The sequence below is a fragment of the Haliaeetus leucocephalus genome, unplaced genomic scaffold (assembly GCF_000737465.1).
Source record: "Haliaeetus leucocephalus isolate CR32 unplaced genomic scaffold, Haliaeetus_leucocephalus-4.0 Scaffold199, whole genome shotgun sequence".
NCBI lineage: Eukaryota > Metazoa > Chordata > Aves > Accipitriformes > Accipitridae > Haliaeetus > Haliaeetus leucocephalus.
In genome coordinates, this window is record NW_010972635.1 from 885140 (window position 1) to 903236 (window position 18097).

At 39.6% G+C, this 18097-nt stretch overlaps 1 protein-coding gene across 1 annotated transcript in view; it reads left to right on the forward strand.

The window, feature by feature from the left end:
• The window catches only part of ANKHD1 (ankyrin repeat and KH domain containing 1), a 108041-nt gene that overhangs the window by 14976 nt on the left and 74968 nt on the right, over positions 1-18097 (forward strand). Inside the window, exons 2-3 of the mRNA XM_010565980.1 lie at positions 12811-12967; positions 17502-17649. Coding sequence (XP_010564282.1) covers positions 12927-12967; positions 17502-17649 — 189 coding nt within the window. The 5' untranslated portion in view covers positions 12811-12926. The remainder of the gene's footprint in view (positions 1-12810; positions 12968-17501; positions 17650-18097) is intronic.

Sequence of the window (18097 nt, forward strand, 5' to 3'; positions counted from 1 at the left end):
GTGTGAGCTCTCATATGGTAACAAAACTCTGTCACAAGGTCTAAACCAATCTTTTATTTTAGTATTTTAAAATATGTGTGGTATTCCATATCTGTCAAATATCTGTATTTTTTCTTGCATTCTGAAAAGAAAGGAAATGGGTGGATTGGGTTGGTGGAGAGGAATTAAATGAAATTGCAGGCTATTTGGGGAGATTGGGATTTTACCAGAAATATCTGTAAGTCTACGTAGAGCTGGGTTTTTTTCTTGCTGAATTTGATTACGGGGCTTCCAAGCCTTAGTGAAAGTGGAAGTTGCTGGCTAATGTTGTGAATTACCTGAGTAGGTAACCTAGTATTGAAGTAGCATGAGACTAAATTGAAACCTAATGGAGAAACTCTCAAATGTAAATGTTAATGAGTATTGACTAGTTAAATAAGAATTCATGTTTGTGCTGAAATATAGAAAAATTAGTTTTCATATTTTGAGATATCTGAGCACACTGGTGTAAAAGCAGATGATCCCAGAAAGGACCCCTTGTCATCAAAATGTTACCAAAATAACACTACGAACTAATTGTAGCTGGAGAAGTACTTCCTAGCTTTTGAGTCTGAAAAAAGAAAATCTTGTTGCTACAGTTGCCATACTGGAAAGCAGAGGGAAATGTCATTGAGATTTCTGGCTCCTGTTCTGACAACTACATTGAAATACATGTAAATGCAAATATAATATTAAGAGTTTGCAGTGTCAAGCAAGTGAAAAATTAGAAGCTGGAATTAAGGGTAATTTTCTCCAATGGCATGTGTATATTGTGTTGGCCTTTCAGTTTTTTTCCAGACATCCCCTTTCACTTGTGGATATTGCTCAAGTGGGTGAGTTCCTATTGTTTTTAGGAGGGATTTGTGAATAAAGGGCTATTTTGAGGTTAAGACCATGAAATACAACCTAGGAGAATAAAATTATTTCTGCTTTTGCCAGAATATGCTTAGCAGATGATCTGAACATGATTTTTCAGATAGCATTGAAAATGTCATTTTTGGATGTGATGGTTTGCTGTCAGGAATCTGATCTGTAGAAGTTGAAAACTCGGCTGCTCTGAAAGTCTGTGAGGAACTGTGATGGTGACACATGAAATATTGTAAAATGCTAATTACCCCCCCCAGCTGTACCTCTTAATTTCATGCTAAATGAGTTCTATTTAGCATGTCCAAATACTAATTGAATAAAATATAAATATTGAATAAAATATAAAATTGAATAAAAATAAAAGTTGTAGCCAGTGAATTTGTTTTGTGCCATGCACTTGGTGGTACAGGGGAAAAAAAATACAATTTTATAGTGAAAGTTTGTATCGAATGTATATAAAAGGATAAATTCTTGTGTTCAGCATAGTTACAACAGGGATGTTAAGTGTACAGTCAGTTTTCTGTGCACTGGAGCTAAGATCAAACTATAATTTTGATACTCAGTGGTGAAGATTACAAAGGCGTGTGCTTGACTTTGAAAAGACTGAAAGCCTCAATGTAGTTTTTTTAGTGTTTTAGAAAACAAAGCTAAAATAAACCCTACCATATCAAATCTCTGCTACTCCCTGCCTGGGACTAATAGTGTTGGAATGACCAACTGAAAAATGGAGAGGCATTCTGGTTAATGCTTTTCTCAAAAAGAGGCTGTAGGCTATATCTACATGAAAATGTCTTCTAAATGAGAACTTTCAAAGGACCAAACACATTTTTCAGGGAGATCAAGCTAAGCAGAAAATACCATTGGGGGTGTGGTGGTGGTGTAAAACTTCTACAAGGTTACTTAGCTGTGGTCTAAATAGTTCACCATTACATATTCAAAAAGTTTGTTCTCACTCTGTGGTTGCTATCAAGAGATGTTCTTGTCTTTCCCTGGCAGGTTTTCTCTCCTAAGGGATTTGGAACTTGCCACCTTCCTCCTCTCCTTCCCCAGTCAAACCAAATTTGTCTATTTTTACAAGCTTTTTGCAATCTTGAGGGCATATTTCAGATGTCCCAGGATTTTAAATAGTAGCGCTGCCATTAATTGTCTGGTTGTTACATCCTTTTGGGTCTGAAGTTAGGCACAACATCAAGTTTCCTTTGCACAGTAATGAATGCTTTCTTTCTGCCACCGGTGTCAGCTCCTGGTGTCACATTAAGCCAGCAGAACTATTTGCAGGAGAATTCTTTTATTGTGATTTGGAAGATGACAAGGGCTTACTCAGGGAGTTAAGCTGAGCCTTTCTGCTGTCAATTTGGCACCAAGTGCCTAAGTTATGCTGAGCTTATCATCCTCTGTTTGCTGGTACTGTCCATGGGGAATACTATTCTTTCTTCTCTACAGGTACTCTGCTTGGGAAAGTTTGAAGTTTTTCTGTAGATGTATGGGATTTCCAGGCATATGATAGGAGTTACTAGATTGAACAACTGTGCTAAGTAGTGCTGTTACTGCTCTGCAAATGCATCGGTGTAAAGGACAGAAGTATTAGGAAGGCTCATGGCTAGCTTTTGCCGCACACGAGGCGATTGGGTAACACCTCTGCATGATTTTTTTGCCTGTATGTTTTTTGTTTGGAGGTATCCCATGAGACAGTAACAGCTTAGTCTGTTCTAAATGGTTTCTGGAGTGCGTTTTGTTTTGTTTGTTTTTTTTTTTTTGAGTGTAACAGTGGTGGTCTACTCACCCACCATGTCATGTCAGAAAGATGCTTCATTTACCTTATTACATGATCTGTTTCCAGCAAAAGTGCTGAACTTTTTTTTTTTAATCTCAGTAAGGTGTTGGGAAAATGTAAAACTTTAAATCTAGTTCTGTGTGAAAGAATACCTTCTAGGTGGTACATATTATGGTGAGGAAATGAACATGACCTCTTGTTGAAGTCACCTATAATTTGAGTTCCCCCCAAAATTTGGCCCTTGCAAGTGGGGAGGGAATAGCCAACGGAGGACTTTGTGCTTGGAGATTTTTATATCTTAACTAGAAGCTGGCATCTTACTGATGCATGATTTTGAGTTATCATGACTTCGGGGTAGGGAGGGGAGTTTAAATATTTATTCATTGGATTTTATCTTAGAGATTTTGGGGCAGAAGACAAGCCCTGTTTTTGGTATATTACATTGGCTTTGCAGTACCCTGAACTTTCACACTTTGATAGCCTTAGAACTAAAACCAACAGAAAACAGCCAAGGAACTGAACCTCTGTGGCAACAAGTAAACTGAGTAAACTTCAGGGTTACCATTTCAATCTGGGAATGTCATTGAGTTGAAATCTGGTAAATACAGCAGAATACAGTTAGAAGGGATATTCTCCTATCCTGGGTTTTCTATTTGGTTTTATAAGGTGATAAATCATCTGTTGAGAAAGCTATCAAGCTGCAGCCTGCTCAGGCAAGCGACCGTGCTGTACAAGAGGAGTTATTTGTGTTGTGAGAATCACAGAGCAGGCCAGGGCAGTAGGTGTGTTCTCAAGCACTGTCATGGTTGCATACATCTCAAGCACTGCTTCCAAGGGAATGGCACTGCCTTTAGAGAGGTTGATTTTTAATCAGCATGGTAATAAAGAATTATATTAGCCTTCCAGAAATGTTACTGGGTGGCACTAGTTGAGGTTCAAAAACTTTGGAAAGTGCTGTTGTAGAGCCTTTAGAGAACTGTATTTGTTGGAAAGGAAAAATCTTTCAGTTATGATATGGCTAGTTGTAAGACAAATCACTCAGGTACTTTATTTTGCCCTAGTAAAAAGGGGACTGTAAGGAGCACAAGAACTAGATCTCTAAATTCAGCATATATGCCATTTAGTCAGCTTGAATAATCCAGCCTGGCTGTATTTGAGAGTGTGTTGTGCATTTTAGCAAGAAGTTTAGTAATGGTCAACTGAGTTACAATTTAAGCACATGGGCAATGTATAGAAGCAATCAGAGAGAGCAGGTATATAATGATATTTTTTTTTCCTGTTACTGGCTGCTGAAGATGGGCTAGGGAACTAGGTTAGTCTGAATGAGGATTGATCAGGCCTTTGAAAACATGACCAATATGTGTCACCATAATTTTGTCTCTTTTGATGTGCATTCACATCTGTCTTCTGGAAATAACCCTTCCTGTTAAATAGGGATTAAGGTTTCCTATCTTTGAGTTTCAGTATTATACAGTGCAGAAGGACTGATTTAGGAAGAATCTGGAGCAGGAAGGGGGACCCAACCAATTTAGGTCATGATATTTTCTTGTTCAAAATAATTACTGGTGTTTAAAGAGATTCATATTATCTATGAAATTGCATGCTTACTTAAGCATTAATGGGTAATCTCATACATAGTGGCACAGTAATGTGTGATAATGTTATGTAGTGATTAGAAAGGGTATTGCCAAGTGGCTTAGATATCTTTCCAAGGATGTGCCAGACCATAATCAAAGTGTTCTTGGATTGGGATGATATGGTAAGATTATAAGCAAGTTTGTTGCAATATGGAAGTGTATGGCATTTTAAATATCAGGAGTGAGAATTCAAAAACTTTGAAAGAGCATTTCCGTTCCAAGTTCATCTTTCTTCTGAATGATGTAAAAGATGAGGTAAAAAAAAATGATGATAAAAGGGAATTTGCTACCAGTGTGTTTATTAAGGGAAGGTATGTCAGGAGAGGACTTGTGTGCTATGAAATTGATGTCAAAATGTGGGTTTTTTGAAAGGCGAAGTAGAATCAGCTATTCCTGAACAGGGTTTATGTCATTATACAAATAATGTTAGCAATGAAATGTAGGCAGGTAAGGCAAAGTATAGTGTCTGAAGTAACTAGTCGGGTTGGTTGGGTTTGGGGTTTTTTGTTTGTTTGTTTTGTGTTTGTTTTTGGGGGTTTTGGGTTGTTTGGGGTTTTGTTTGTTTGTGTGGTTTGTTTGTTTGTTTGTTTTTGTTTTTTTGTTTTGTTTGGTTTGGTTTTTGAGATATGGATATTCCAGATGCAAAATCTCTGCAGATTTCAGTGCAACCCTTCTGCGTGTATCCTCGGATTACAAGCTTCTGAAGGTCTCCCTTCGAAGACACATGGTCCTGGGTACCGCATTGGATGCGATTAGGGTCTGTAAACATTGTGTGAATTCTTCAAAGGCTCACCAGAATCATACAGAAATTTCAGTATGGCATGCTTAACTTAATAAAGAGGGTTTAAAACTTTAACTGCTTTAATGAAGAAATTTGTTTTAAAGTCCAAATGGCTTACCCAAAAATCCCAATGGCGTAGCTCAGTCTGTACTCTGACTTAAAACAGTTATTTTACTTATACAAGTAAACTTTCCCTTGTAACTCTAATGTTCTTTAGCTTAGTGTGAATTACATTTTTTTAACACCACTTTATCTTAAAGTTTTTAAAAGTATATGAATTTTAGAAAGATTACTACACTAGAATGAATTATTAATATTTTTCTAAGTCCTATATACAAAAAGCACTACTCAACATGTGGTTTCTTCCTTGAGGACTTTAGTCTGAGCAATCAGCATACAATAAAACACATTTAAATATTTAAAATATATTCAAAAATTGTAAATATATATTATGTTCCTCATTCTGATGTTGTAAATTAGATACCTTGATGCAGAAACAGTGACACTTGAAAATGGCTATTCCATTTGATTTGTCTTTGGACTGTTTTTTACAAGAAAACATAGAGCCAGCACAGTCCACTCTTTAGATGGGCTGAAATAATTTGTGTTGCGTCCTTGCTGAAATCTCTTTTGCAAGACTAAAGTCTGTCTGCCTTTCCATTGCTGTGTGGTCATGTAATCAGTGGGACCCAGCTCTTTTTGGTGTAGCTGGGGTCTATTAGAAAACTGGTGAGACAAAACTGTGTTCAGTGCTTCTGTGCCTGTGTCTTTCTAACTGGCAGTGGCTGTGCTGGGAGCATCATGCAGTTGTTGAAGCCTGACCTGGAGCGAGCACAGATCTTGTCAATGAGTGTGCTCTTGGTGTCTGTGCTGTGTTTGTCAATTCCAGTTGCTTCACCACCTGGCCGCTAACAAGTTACTTATTGAAGGCAACTAGAATTTTGCAAACCTTGCTTAGGCATTAAACATGGGCAGCAGGTTAGAGCCGATTCAGTGTTTTCCTGGGTTTGCCAGAAGATCAATGTGGGTCTTGGTGAGTGTGCTGACAACACTATACTTTGGTTTATTGGCTCTGCAAATGATGTAATATGAACTTAGTGTTTGGGAAAATATTTTGACATCATCGGAGAGGGGTGAAGTGTACACTTTTTTGTTAGTTATATGGGGAATTACAAAAATCACTTTCTGTTAAAATACATGAAGCAGGAAGTTACGACATTGCAGAGAGCAGCAGCCTGCTGTTTGGTAGATGGCTGATATCATCTCTGCTTGCTTCCGCCACTGCTAGAATTTACAGAAAATAGTAGGTGGTAATTTTCTGCAGATGCTGCACTGCTCCGAAGTATTAACAGAAATAAACTTATAGCATGTGGATTAAAAGGTCCTGAGAAATCTCTTCTTTAGGAAATCTTCCCTTAGGTTCTACTTTTAACATGCCTGAACTGAATTCCTCTGGTATGCTGCTAGGGGAGCCGTACCTGTGTTGAGAATTTGAGTTAAGCCACCTGAGACCTTCCAGAAAAGGGTGTGCTCAGTCCTTCATGTTGCTGCCTTGTCTTGCAGTAGCAACTGTGTGATGTGCTAGTATTAATACTTTTCTGGTAGAGTTACTGCTTGTTGGCACAAGACTGTGGCAGTTGCTTTTGACAGTGTAGAACTTCTCGATTCCTCTGAATGGGGACTCAAATAAAGAAGCTAAAATGAAGTCCCCTCTCTCCTTCCTTGAACCCACTTCACCTTGTCTGAGGTGCTACTTGCACGCCATGCTGATTAAAGCAGGTTCTTGACATATTAAAAAAAATAAAAAAAATAGAGACACATTTCTGGGCCAGAATTCTCATTTAATTCTTCTTTTGGGCTTTCAAAGCTGTCCACATTTCCATCAGAACCTGCCTTTGGGGGACAAGTGATACAAGACCTCAAGGAAAATGGAGAATCCCTTTAAGCTTCTGGGACCAGCAGATGATTCCATGTGAGCTTAAGTTGAGTTAGACTTTGTGATGAATGTGAGATCATAAATTGGACACATTAGCAGGTGAATGGCCTCAAGTGTATGTTAGAACATATGGTGTGCTGGAACTGACTGGGGAAGGAACATAATCACCACTGATTCTGCAGTTTTTTGTGAGGGTTATTGGACATTACCTCTTAGGCTTAGATATGTTGATCTCTTTGGAGCAATCTCTTTTGGTCAAAGCATATGCTGACACCAGTTGTGTGTGGTATGAAGGACTTACCTTAAAAAGAAATCACTCTGGTACAAAGCCGACAGTTATTTTAAGTGGTGATAATTATGAGCTACTAGCTAGAAACTACGCTTAAGTATTTTCTTTGTCCTTAGGGAGGGTAGAGCAACTGATGCTCCTGTGAGAGTGTTCCTTTTCTTGAAATAGAAGTGAAGGGAATGGTTGCTCAAGTGTGGGTATTTGACTGGTTCCTTTACTGCAGTGAGCTTGAAACAACTTTGGCCTAGGTTATTCATGTTGGTTCCTTAAGATATATTCATGGCTTTCAACTTCTGTGTTCAAATTCTGAAAATACAGGGACATGGTTTTCAGAGAATGTAATCTCTGATTCCTCATGGCAAAATCACACCAGCGGTATAAGGTTGTGCTCTTTTGGGTCTTCCAAAGACACAACCCTGGTTGTATTCTGTTTTTTCTGAGGTGGTATCTGTATCTTTGACTCGTTAAACTGAGGAAGATCACACTGAGATGTTACCAGCTCATTTCAGGTTATCCTACAACTGTAACCTTGGTAGTTACATGGTAGGAATATCCTAATGTGTCTTAAAGTCAACAAGGAAGCCCATGCTTCAAATCGGAGTGTTCGTTATAGGTGCGTAGGTGTGTATCTGATGAGCAAGCTTTTCCCTTGAAAGGTGATCTTGTTCTAATACACCTCTGTAATTAACTTCAGGGTAATGTAAATAGTTCAGTAGTGTGGCACTAACTTGAGGAACATCTGGCATTATCTGCCACTAAGTTCAGTCATGCTGTGTGCCACAGTAGCTTTAGGAAAAAAAAAAAAGCCATCTGCTCCAGATTCAACCTAGTTATATAGTAGTCAGTTGTACTGGGCATTTAATCTCTGTTAAACTGTTGAATTGTTGACTTGTTTAAACTGGTGGAAATATCCTTTTCAGGTCCAGCCCGAATCTGTGTACCATAGAATTGGTGGTTTGTGGCTCAGTAGAAGGACTAATCTGCTTGCAGATCTTGGAATTCATGCTTTTCTCTCTTAATTTAGAGATCTACAGTCTGTGTGTTGATGTGTTGGATGGGGAGGAGCTAGGTCATCTATTTCCAGTCAGAGGAGACTGTAGAATCATAGAATAGGTTTTGGGTTGGAAGTGACCTTTAAAAATCATCTGGTCTAACCCCCCTGCCATGGGCAGGGATGTCTTTCGCTAGGTCAGGTTGCTCTAAGCCCCATCCACCCTGGCCTTGAACACTTCCAGGGATGGGGAATCCACAACTCCTCTAGACAACCTGTTCCCAGGTTTAGTTAAGAGCTTTCTTTTCAGTTGTTAGATAATGCTACTGGCCTTGTCCCTGCCAGGGTTTGTGAACACACTGGCATGTGGCTTCAGCAGAAGGTGCTCAGCTAAAGAACTGCCCCATGAAGGCAGACTGAAGATGTGTCTAGCTCCCTGTGTCCTGCAGTGGGCTAGCTGTGGACACTTGAGGGAAAAGCAGTGAAATTGCAGTACAAGTGATAGTCTCTCCTCTCTCTATCCTTCCAGTAGTCTCTTGTTCAGGAATGTCCTTAAATAGTGACTTCCCAGGGCCACTGTTCTTAGTATTATTGTAAACCCTTCTGTGAACCTATCTATTTTTAAATTCACCTTTTTGGTCTTTGCGTGGCAGCTCGTGTTGTATGGAGGTACTTCCTTTTGGTTTACTTATGAACATGCTCTTCATAATTTGACTGGTAAGCTGTAACTTTGCATTGGGAACGTCACCATCTCGATATGGTTAATGACTATGGACTGTTCTCAATAAAAAACAGTCCTCAGTGGCTCCCATATTCTCTTTTCAGACTTATCCTGCAACAGTGATGAGTCCATGAAAAGATGATGTTAAACAACCTTTGTGATGGCTTGTATTCCTGAAAATGTGCCATTGCTGTGCAGAAAAAAAGAGAATGTCAAACACTAGGTTTCAGTTCAGGTAGTGTTAGATCAGTAATCAGTAACATGCTGGTGAGACTGCAATAATGTGAGAAATTGTGATCACTTGTGTGCAAGAAGGATGAATTTGAGTAAATGTGGAGAATGGTCTTCAGGATGCTTTCAGTATTTGTTGGATGGGAGGAGACAAGAAGAGTTTTAGCCCAGCACCTGCAGGTAGATCAGGTTGTTTCTGGCCCTGTGTCTGAGGTGTCTTAAACACCTGGGAGAGTGACACAAGAGCAAATACTTATGAAATGGACAAAACCAATTAAATTAGAAATTAAAAGGTAAGTGAGTGTTACAGCAGTAAGATTCTGGCATAGTCATCCTAAATCACAGTGAAGTAAAAACTGAGCAATTATTTAGATGGTACTGTAAACTTGCAGAAGGGAAATAAATGAATGGGTGTCTGCAGTGGTAATTCTTGTAGTCTGTCTCCCTTTTACTCCATCCAGCCTAACAAATGTCTGCTCTGATGTCTTCTGTGGCTGTTGATTAGTTTTGGCATGTGCAATATATAAAAAAGTATGAAATTAACAGCTGGGGATGGCACCTGGGTTGAGTCCTAGCTGGTGAGGTAAATAAAAGGCATCTTCAGCTTACCCTCCGAAAGTGCTTGCTGTGGTTATAGCACCTTTTTTGGAACAAAGTAGGAAACTAGTGAGCTGTAAGCGTGCTTTTACTAGCTAGAAGGGGGAGCCAGTCATCTGTGGTTGGTAAGTCCTCCCAGACACCAGCAGCAGTAATCCATGAAAACAGATGCTTTGGAACAGGAGCTCTGCAGCAGTTGGAGTTTGTTTGTCTTTACAGGATACAGGACTTGGATCCATGGTGTGATTTCTCTTGCCTTCAGAAATCCCGTGTATGAATGCTTCAACATGCAAACTTTAAAAATGGAGAGAATAGTCAAGTGTAGGTTCTGCTTGTCTAGGTAACCTGTCTGATCTACTACCTTAATGATTTGAAATGATTGAGATATCCAGCTTAGTTTGAGATAGCCAGGTCATTTTGGTTTTGTTTGTTTGGGGGTTTTGAGGGTGATTTGTTTTGTTTTGTTTTTTGTTTTGTTTTTACTGGACTTTTTATTTCTCACTTCTTTTGCTGGCAGTAGAGCTCTTTACCAGCTCCTTCATGAGACCCGTCTAAGTGGAGGGAAACTGTTGTTGTGCTGCTCCTTGTAAGCTAAATCTATGCTTTTTTAGACTTTACTCGGGTCACTTTTCTAAATCCTGTGGATTTCTCTCAAGTACTTTTCTACTTTGCTTACTGCAGTGTTCAGCTTTGGTTGCAGCGGTCCTAGATGAGGCCTCAGTGCTGAGCTGTGAAGACTTAATTCCCTTTCTTTCCTTAGGCAGTGCTTTCATGTACTCTGCAAGCTAGCGTAAGCCAGCACTGCCACCAGAAATAGCTAGTGTAAACATCTGTGTAGTTACTCTGTGACCTGTCCTGGGAAGCAGATCTATGTAAAAACTATCACTTTCTCAGTGTGTTTAGTACTAAATCAATGCCCTAGTGCAGTTTCGCAGTGACTATCTCCTCTATCTCCTGCTGTCCCACCTGCTGCAACTGCAGAGCCGAACATGACTTACATCCCCTTTTAAACCAACAACAAATTCGGTTTACATTAATGTGAGGTGTGAGCTGTGGTGTTTGAGGCTTGTTGTTTATAGCCTCACTATATTTAACAGCAGTGGCTAGAAGGGTTATGGCCTCAACAGTTTGGCAGTGGAAGGGGGCATGTGGCTGATAGCCTCTTGAAGTACGTGGAGTCAAGAGTCCGTGGCACTATGTTTCTCTGCTCTGATTGCTCTGCAGTGCACTAGACAGTCTTTGAAGACCAGATGGGTATGGTGTAGACAGATCTAGTTGTAATTTCTCATTTTACTGTGGAGTGGGTAATTCATAATAAATTGTTTTTCGTAGCCTCTTGACACTGCTGAAGTGATCCGGAGGTAGGATGTTGGAGCTAGGGAGGTAGTACGCTTGGATCTGACCCGGTTGCTTAAGCAGCTCATCTCAACCTTCATAGCCCGTGCTCGGTTTCAGTCGGCCAAGTAAACTTCTGCACCCCATCGTAGGCGTCTGCCTTGATGACAGGATAGGGACTCTCATCATTTCCAGCAACACTGAGTTTGAATACTGTAAGCCAACACTTACCAGCACTGCAGCAGCGATGATGGGTGATGTAACACAGTGTGCCTGGGGTATGCTGGCCTAAAATGTTTTCAGGGTGGAGAAATTTGGTAAGTATTGATTCTTACATTAATGAGAAGCAAATTGGATGCTCTCAAACTGGGGAAATACATTGTCTGAAGACAAATGTTTGAAACTTTCAGAGTATGATTTCAGTGTTTATTCTGTCATAATTACAGGCTGGGTTGTGGGAGACATGGTGTGAATCAGTCTTGCAGAGATATGCACATACCAAATAGCAAATATTTTGAGGTAAAAGATATGTTGTTTTCAGAGCTTTATATCTAATTTGACCCTGTTTAACAGCTAAGGAATTGAAAAGTTACTGATACATCACTGCTGAAGGTAGCTAATCTATAAACCAGTAACCATTTTTTTTTTTCTGTAGCATGTGAAATTGATTTGGGGGGGGGGGTACTATTCATCAGTGCATTTCCTTACACTATTTGCACATTTGTATATGCAAATATAAGCCCTGCCTACACCGCAGAGGCAACTGTGCAGTGCTGTTTGCATATGTAAAATAGGCTGTGCTGAACTGTATGGAGTAAAAGTACACAGCTGTACCATAATTTTATATCAGCCATGTAAATGAGTGGGATAAATACCTTCTTATGGTGCTGTTCTGTATTGGCCTTCAGCTTTAGTCTTGCAGCAAAGAAACTGTTTTGATAAAAGAACCTGTTACAAAAGTTCCTTGAGTCTAAGCATTTCTGCTGTGTAATGTTAGTGTAGAGGGGGCATTGATTTCAAGTATACATAAATATTTGAAATTTTGTTTTGTAATTTTAGTGTCTGTAGCTAGAGCTGTGCAGTTTAGAATGTTAAATTATTGGGAATTTAAGCTAATAACTTTCTAAAGTTTTTTCCTACTTTTAAAAAAGAAAAGATATATTAGAGCTAAGTCCACTTCATTTTGGGTGAAGTTGGGTGGGAAAGAGGTAATAACTTTACATTTTAAATTAGAAAATTCTTCACATTCAGAAAATATTAAACCAAGCCTGTAGAATAATCCCTGTTTCCCAAACTTCTGGTTTTGGGCTTGACCCCTGGACTTATCCTTATTCCCCCCAAGATTTTTTTTTTTAATGTTTTATTTTATTCTTCAAAGGTATGAGTTGGGAATTTGGGACAGGTAATGAAGCTGCCAGTTGAAAAATAGTTTTCTTACTGCTGTATTATGGTTAATTAAATGTTCAGGTCTTAGGCAAATGTTAACAGTTACTTTTAAGTAGCTGATTTTCTGGCATGTTTGCAAATGATTTTTAACTAATAGTGCATGTGGCTGAAATCTAAAATAGTGTCTTTGCATTTCTTTTGTGTGACTTTCATACTAACTTGACTGATGAACGAACGTACACTGAAGGAATTGGTAAATTGTCCACTGCCGATGGTAAAGCCTTCGCAGATCCTGAGGTTCTCCGAAGACTGACGTCCTCTGTCAGCTGTGCGCTGGATGAAGCTGCTGCTGCATTGACGCGGATGAGAGCAGAGAACAATCACAATGCAGGACAAGTGGACAAGTATGTATTGATCACTCCCCACCCCTAGTTTCCCAACTGTAGAATGCAAGTTTGTATTTTTAATTTCAAATTCAGTTAATTTTATAGCTAGTACTTGGTAGTGTATCTGCTCTACTACTAGTAGAAGCAGTTATTGAATCTGAAGGTGTAACTACTGTCCTATCAGGTTATTGGCTTCAAAGTGTAAGAGAAAAGTACACAAAAATGTTACTTTCTAACCTGCTGCTCTTTCTGTGTACTAGACAACTAGACAGTTGATTTTTTTTTTTTTTTTTCAAAAACAGGTTAAATTCGTACATGTAGAAGAGTTGGTGATAGTTCTCTAATTACTGCCTCAGCATACTTTGGAAACTAATGAATCTAGTTCATTGTATTAAAAGTTGGAAGAGAATACTCACACTTACAGGGCAGCAATTTGTCCCAGGATCTTGCTCAGGAACTTAGGGGAAAATGAAAACCGTGTTATCGGATAACTTTTTGTAACTGATAATTAATGAGGATGGCATTTAACTCCCATGATGACAAAACTGAAGATTTGTCCTATGGCATCAAAAGCTTTCTTCTATGTTGGTAATTCCAAACCATCTTTAGGCGTCCTGAAATATTTTCTACTCTGACAATATTTTCTACTCTACTAGGCAAATAGTTCCTAAACTGTTGGGATGGTGTGACTGCATATACTGTTGAACTTAAGATCTAGGATCAAAAATTGAAAGACTTACGTTTCCTTTCATATGGATATCTTCTTGAAATTCAGGCTTGGGATTTGCAAAACAAAGTGCTTACAGTAAAGGCGGTAGTCTTGAGTCAGTACTCAAAATGTAAATACAAATACAGAACAAATATAGTTTCATTTCCTAACAAGCTAGAGAAATTACTTGTGAATCAAAACATGGGGAGATGAAAATAAGCTGGGGAAGCATGCTTGACCATAAAAAGGAAGCGTACAAGAGGTGGAAGCAGGCCAGGTGGCCCATGGGGAATATACAGACAATGTCCAAGCATACAGGGTTGTGATTAGGAGGGCCAAAGCCCACCTGGAGTTGAATCTGGCAAAGGGCATGAAAGGCAGTAAGATCTACTAGTGTGAGTATATCAGCTGCAAAAGGAAGATGAGGGAAGATGTGGGCCTGCCTCAGAATATGGCAGGGGACCTAGTGACGGGGACACAGAATAGGAGGAGGTAGTGAATGCTGCACTTACCTTGGGCTTTACTGGTGTGGTTTGCTTTCAGGAATCCCAGGCCCCTGAGATGACTGGGAAGGTCTGGACCAAGGAGGGCTTGCCCTTGGTTGGTACCAGGTCAGGGAGCATTTAAACAGGTTGGACATAATCCAGCGGACAAGTTCATGGGACCTGATAGGATGTACCCATGAGTACTGAAGGAGCTGGCTGTTGTCACTGCGAGGCCAGTCTCAAGTTATTTGAAAGGTCATGAGGAATGAGGGAGGTTCCTGAGGACTGGAAGAAAGAAATGTCACCCCTGTGCTCAAGAAGGGCAAGAAAGAGGATCCAAGGGACTTATAGGCAGGTCAGACTCAAGTCAGTCCCTGAAAAGGTGATGATGCAAATCCTCCTGGAAACCATTTCCTGGCATAGTAAGTACAAAATGGTGATGGGAAGTAGTCAGCATGGTTTTACAAAGGGGAGATCAAACCTGACCTGATAGCCTTCTACGATGAGATGGCTGCATTGGTAGGTGAGAGGAGAGCAGTGGCTGCTGCTTATCTTGATTTCAGCAAGTATTCATGCTGTATCCCACAGCATCCTGTGGGACAAGCTGATGAAGTACAGACCAGTGAGGTGGATTGAAAACTGTCTGAACTACTAGGCTCAGATTTGTTAGTAGCACGAAGTTCAGGTGAAAGCAAGTTGCTAGTGTTGTACTTCAGGGCATGATACTGGGGCTAGTACTGTTTAATGTCTTCATCGGTGACCCATGTGATGGTACAGAGTACGTCCTCAGCAAGTTTGCAGATGATACAAAACTGAAAGCAGTGGTTGGTGGACCAGATGGTTGTGCTGCCATTCAGAGGGACCTTGACAAGCTGGAGAAGGGGGCCAGCAGGAATCTCATGAAATTCAACAAAGGGAAATGCAAAGTCTTGCACCTGGGGACGAATATCTCTGTGCGTTGATATGGATGGGGAGGGCCGAATGGCTGGAAGTCAACATTTGAGAAAAAGACCTGAGTTTTGTGGTGGACAACAAGTGGAACATAAGCCAGCAATGCACCCTTGGAGCAAAGGTCAAGAGCATCCTGTGCTTAATTTGGAAGAGCATCCCAGTGTCATTCTTGTCACTTTTACAAAATGTGTTGGAAGTACCTCAAAGGGAACCTGAGCAGAGGGCAAAATGGGAGACCCCCTGAGGTGCCTGGGTCAACTAGAATCAACTACAAGTCTTGTTTTTAATAGCTTTTTCCCAGACCATATTTGGTTTCACTGCAGTTCTGTATTATATGAGGTGGCTTAAGGTCATCTTCTGAGAATGATGGGACCTGCTTCAGGATTTGTCTCACAGGTTATGGTGTTGGGTGGCTCCCGTTTCTAAAGGCTAGACTATGTGTGTGCAAAAGTACACGAATCCCCACTCTCCTCCCAGCTGAACATGGGAGCCCAAGCTGTAAATGCCTGGTTACGTGTGGGTTGCAGCAAGGCTCTTTGACTGCTTGTGCCATGAGCGCACAGCTGTCCCTTACTACCTCCCAGGAGAAGGTGGCAGGTTTGATAGTGTCCTGCAGCCTTTTAGTGGGATCCCTTTGCTTCAGTATATGAATTTGACTATGTAGTCAAATAATACACTTTACCAAAATACCATTTTTTTTTGCTTAAAATACTTAGTGATTACAATGCAAATGTAAGTGATCAGATACTGGATATTCTCTTTCAGTCAGATCTCAGCTTTTATCTAGCAGCTGCTACCACAGTTTATTTCATTTTGGGGTATATGGCAAATGAGTTCCTTTTAAAATAAGGGACTTAACATGTTTTAACCGTTACAGTCTTTGAAGAGTTGAAAATTGAGACTTGCATGCCTTCCTGAGGGAACTTTGTGCTCAAATGGATATTTTCTTCATTGTGAGTGAATTTCTTGAGTGAACTTCTGTCTTTTACAGAAGAAGAGTAGAAGTTTGAAGTTTTTAATGAATCTGAGTGTACTAGTTTTTGTTTTAAGCAACAAGCTTCCATATCTTGCAAATAAAATATACTGATAGGAATGCATCACATACAGTCCACTGCTGTTACCACAAAAAGCTCTTCCTCCCTTCCCCTTCCCACCAGGGCATTGATTGTGGTTTGGTTCCCAGTGGCTGAGGGACCATGATTCCTTGCATGTATTTTCTAAATAAAATTATATCATCAGTTGGAGAAGTGTAACTGAGTTGGTACTGAGCATGACTTGCACTTGTTTACACTTGTTTTTAGCAGTGCTTTAACAGTTGTCTTTGCTGTTAGACTTTTTTTTTTGTACAGAAAAAGATTTAAAGGACAGGTGACTTGGTTTGAAATTGAAGCTCAGCTCATCTTTTTCAAGATTTGATTAGTGTACTTTCCTAGGTCTTGGGGGAAATAGCTATTCTCTTCTACTTCAGAGGTTAATGATGGTTGAAGTAGTGATTATAGACTTTATAGTGATTATAGCGCTTTTAGATGCCAAGAACTCAAGGTTTGTCTTGTCTTTTCCTTTTGACTCTTAGCTTGTAATTACCTCTTATGCTTTTTTTAAGGATGAGTTAGTAGCATTCCATGTAGGATTTGTGGTGTTATTGCTGTTTAAAAAACGTGCAGTTCAACTGGCTTATTTCATCCATCTGAAAACTTCTGTAATATGCTTTTAACAGTGCATGAAAGGAAACACAGTAAACTTTTGTAAGGCTCTTCTCCTTTCTTCCTTTAAGATGTCATTAGGTAAGGCAAGGATTTTTCTTTGAAATGGCTACTTAAATTAAGAAACTGGTGTTTTGAATTAAAAGAAAAAAAAGTCTTTTGGCTAGTGTAGAGAAGGAAGTAGTCCCACTACAGCAGAGACAACGGTTGGAAGTTTGTCTTGTTGCAGTATTCAGTATTAGTGGTCTCTCTGATACTAGGCTGTTTACTTTTTGGCTTTATGTCTACTAGAAATTAGCCTTGGTACCCATAGTCAGTAGTTTGTCGTGATCATAGCCTCTGTGTGTCTGGCATTCAGCCAAAGTGTGAATAGCATCAGTGGGGTTTACTTCTGTGTCTTGCAAATACCACAAGTTACCTGCTTTTGAGCACTCTTCTTTGCATCTAGTCTGTATGAGGCTTATGAGAGTTAGCAACTGATGAGGACAAGAGCTAATTTAGACATAAGCAAGTTCTTTATCTCTGTTGCACCTATGGAAATAATGTTTATGTATATATTTTTTCTTAAATCTGTAAGGTATATTTTTCTAGCAAGGCTTAGTACTAATGTGAGTCTCTAAGTGAAGACTTCTTCCTTGCATAGGAAAGCTACCCATCTATGGCAGATTTGTTCTGAGCTTATTCTGTGGTAACTGATTTTCCAGTCGCAGTTTGGCAGAAGCATGCTCAGATGGGGATGTAAATGCTGTCCGGAAGCTGTTGGATGAAGGAAGAAGCGTAAATGAACATACTGAAGAAGGGGAGAGTCTCCTTTGCTTGGCCTGTTCAGCAGGATATTATGAATTGGCACAAGTAAGTAACAAATGTAATCACAACTAAACCTTTGTGAAGCACTGTCTAAGGGGCTGCTTTGGTAGGTAAACATTTTAGCTATTCTGATTATAATAATTTTTTATACTCTAAACAGAGTATCAGTTAATACAATTTATTGTGGGCTTCCAGTTATCATTTGTCTTTTTAAGGGAAAAATGCCATCATATATGCCTTTAGGTTTAAGGGACTCGTCTGAGGAATGTGTCTTGCGTTTTATGATGTATCTGCTTTTCTGGCATTGGTCTAGATGTAGTCAAGCTGTTCTGCCAAGTAGACATTGCAAGAGGATCTAAAATAGCAGCAAAATCAAACACTACAAGTGGTTACCTTCTAAAAGCTCATGCCTCTCTCACTCAATCTTTTTTTTTTAATCACATCTGTAAAAACAATGGATTAATTTGTTAATTTTTGGCTTTTATACTTATGT